This window comes from Frankliniella occidentalis, unplaced genomic scaffold (assembly GCF_000697945.3).
Source record: "Frankliniella occidentalis isolate FOCC.00 unplaced genomic scaffold, Focc_3.1 Scaffold28, whole genome shotgun sequence".
In the NCBI taxonomy this organism is placed as follows: Eukaryota; Metazoa; Arthropoda; class Insecta; order Thysanoptera; family Thripidae; genus Frankliniella; species Frankliniella occidentalis.
Window position 1 is genome coordinate 1,394,635 of NW_026267158.1, and position 3,570 is coordinate 1,398,204.

Below are 3,570 nucleotides of genomic sequence, written 5' to 3' on the forward strand. Positions count from 1 at the left end.
GGGCGATATGAGCATATCCTAGGCCTCTGTTTACTGCATCAGATACTGGGTCCAAAGAAGAACGGCAATACTCCTTGAACTATTTCATCTGAAGTACAGAGAACAGCAGATCAAAATGTGGTGACAGCTTCCTTTCAGACAGAATTCAGCTCGGACTCCAAAAGTATTAATTTCACAGACGATTGACATACTTCGGAGTCCTGAAAAAACTATTTAGTGGTTTGAGGTGAGCCTCTAAATGATAGTATGAGGTGGGAGGCTTGGTAGAGTTAAAAATAAACAAAGCCAGGTACATGAAAAATTGCCTTCCTTTATAGTGACAAAACACTAAGCATACTCAAACACTGACAGGATGAAACAACATTCATGTGATGGTTTGGGAGATCCACTCATTCAAACAGGTAATAAAAGCTCGTACAATAGATCCACGACATTTAACAACTAAAGTTAAAAACAAAATATATTTACAGAAGTAATACATTATAGTATAGCTGTACTTTTAATAGGATTGTTGAATGATGTGACACCTCCTGACAGTTTGTCACTCATTAAGTTAATCACATTTCATTAAAATTTGAAATAACTAAAAATATCCAGTCTTAATGATACAATCAGCATATCGGTTGTGTTCCTCAAGGATAATCATTGGAATATCATGTGGGCCATAATGGCTTAATCTCAAAAGGAATTTTTTAAAAGCATAAAATTGAGGATATACAATGATAACTTTGGTAGATAAAAAAAGGCATTACAGACACTAGTCATCCATTATCTTTGCCTTTGGAACAAAAAACATTGAATGCAACCACAGCTACTGCTGGGTATAACTACACAGGGACGGGGGACATATCAATTACACAAATACACACACAGTGGCCTTATTGGTCAACACTTATTACAGGTAAACAAAAAGGGTGTGCAAAACTTGACATCAATTGCCAAAGACACACAGATGCATAGTTGGAGTATTTATTTTAAGTTAACATTTAATTTGTTGAAAATTTATGCTAATGAGAAAATCACAAGATTCTTATGGCTGGTGCTAATTTTCCAGACATTTAAACAACATTTACCTACACATCTATCTACAATATCACTAAGTATTTTATCTGGTGAAAACTTCAAAAATAATGTTAATGAGTCAGTGCCAGAGAAATTTAACTGAGAATCTGCTGTCTCACTACAAACAAACTAAGAAAGTACACTGTCTTGGAATGTTGACATATCAGGATAATAAACACCAGAATAAAATACTTCAGTGCGTATTAAAAAACAAAAAATAAAATAAAATTTAATGAGCACCAGCCATAATATCTTCCATTTAACTTGAGCAAAAACTACTGCTACAGGGCACTGATGAAAAATTGCTACAAAAGACAACTCATCAGAGCTCTGTCACATTTTCTATCAGATGAGCTATGAATTTTAACTTATGGCAGGCTACACAGTCAAACATAATATCCAGCCCATATGTGACAATAAGTATAACACACAAAAGCTTGCACACCCTCTAAAGAAACACAACCAAGAATGGAGAGAAAAGTTTGTTCTCTTTGCATACTTCAGTCAAATCATCATTTTGATTAATGCAGCATAGTTTTATTGCTAGCTACACACACAAATAACCATTAATGGAATGAATGTAAAGGAAAGAGCAAGAATGCAGGGCTTGGAAGACATTCACATTTAATTTAGAAAAACAAAGAAGTGAGAGACAGTAAAAAAACTGATAATATTCGGCATATACTGCTGTAGAAAGATCAAAGCTGATAGAAAGAGTCAATCCTACACAATTTGTGATATTAGGACGAATCACACAAGTTAATTATGGCAAGTTCGTCTCTACGTATCTCCTCACAACGCATCAGATCCACGTCAGTTGCCGTGCACTTTGGCAATGTGTCTAGCCAGGCACTCCTGGCAAGTGTCCTGAGAGCAACTTTGACAACAATTGAGCAAAATCAATAATGCCCCAGTAATGTACTTGAGCGATAAAAATGCCCAATGTCCACTTTAGTTCAAGTTTGTACTTTAAAGCCAATGAATCCAATTAACTGAAGTTACTTCAGCTAAATATGAGGCAGCTAATGGCATCCTCTTCTTCAAACACAACTCATCACAGATATGGGGGAGTTACACAACTGTGCACACACACCAGCACTGGTTTCAAAATGTTAAATGAAGATGCACTTGCTGCAAGATATGACGACGCTTCGCGCCCCGGGCCTAGCAACGCAACTCTAACGTAGCAGTGTTAGATTGCGGCCCCAGCCCGGGGCTTGGTCGCCATCAGGGATTCGACTCAGCTGCCATGATATTGTGCACCTGCTCAAATTTGTATGCAAGTCGTTGCTTCTGTGAGAATTCATCTTCTTCCAGAGTGACAGTTAATTGTTCATTGTACTTTATAGCATAACTATAAAGCTCATGCAAAGCACAATTGGTATTGAACTCTGTTGTGTGTATCTAGAAACAATAAAATAAAACATGTTAGAAAAAAAATCAATTTGTGACCACAGGGAGTTTAGTTTGTTTGTACTTACTCTGGACTCTTCTGCAAGCATGGCATTCATATCTTGATCAGATATTGCTGGCATCATTTTAATATCACCATAATACCTCTCAACCCACTCCTTATAAATTGGAATATCTTTTGCATACAATAACTTGGAGCTTGGTGAGTCTTTGCCTACAATTGTGATAGAAAATATTCATTTGTTAGATATAGTTTACATAAGATTCCTATCATCATCAGGCGCTTCAGTTGCTCGAATAAAAAAAAACAAAAAACAACTCAAGTTACAGTTGATTCAGTAATTAATTGTTCAGGAACCTACCAAGTCTGTGATCTGATGTTGAACAAGAGTCCATGAAAGTCTGTGCAACAACTGAGAGACATGAATCCACAATGTTTGATTTATAAATATCAAAAACAAAGTTTGGATTCTTTATTAGGTTAACCCAAAAACGAAGGGGTAAGCTGAAAAAAAGGAATTGGAATGTTAAATGAAAAGGATATGATAAACTATTAGGCAAATTATTCAAAATTTATGATGCAAGTAATTTATTACAAGATAGAGAAAAATTCATACCTATTGCTCTTCCAAGTGTGAACAACCTCAGGATCAGAGATTCCATGCTGAAGAGCTTGGTCGTCTAGGAAATCAAACATGTACTTGATGGCCAGTGGTAGAGCTGACCCACGGTGAGCCGTACTAAATATTGTCTCAAATAAGTCGTCAACAAACTTCTGGAGTGTGCCCTGTTTTAAAATAGAACATGATAATGTAATCAGTTATTTTCTATGTGATACCAAAAGTCATTTTGATTTATCTTTGAATACAACATGCAATTATGTAAGTTCTAAGAAGCCAGTTGCTACTCATACTTACTTTGGTAGCCAATAATCTGGTAAGGTAAATTTCTGACACCATTTTATTTCCCCTCTCTCCTTCTTTCTGTGCATCAGTGTCATGATGCTTGACTAAATGCCACGTCTGCAAAAAAATATACAGATTTACACAATTAATTTTTTTTTTTAATCTAAGTGGGAAATACGGTAATGAGGCA

The 3,570-nt window shown here is 35.9% G+C and overlaps 2 protein-coding genes across 2 annotated transcripts in view; both read right to left on the reverse strand.

Annotated features, from left to right (window-relative positions):
- LOC113202874 (dynein light chain roadblock-type 2) overlaps positions 1-3,570 on the reverse strand; it is a 223,281-nt gene that overhangs the window by 34,029 nt on the left and 185,682 nt on the right. The gene's annotated exons all lie outside the window — the stretch shown is intronic.
- LOC113202828 (plexin-A4) overlaps positions 291-3,570 on the reverse strand; it is a gene marked incomplete in the record, with an annotated part of 128,959 nt that continues 125,679 nt past the window's right edge. The window contains 5 exon segments of the mRNA XM_052265623.1: positions 291-2,466; positions 2,544-2,689; positions 2,838-2,980; positions 3,093-3,262; positions 3,393-3,497. Of these exon segments, the coding sequence (XP_052121583.1) occupies positions 2,290-2,466; positions 2,544-2,689; positions 2,838-2,980; positions 3,093-3,262; positions 3,393-3,497 (741 nt within the window).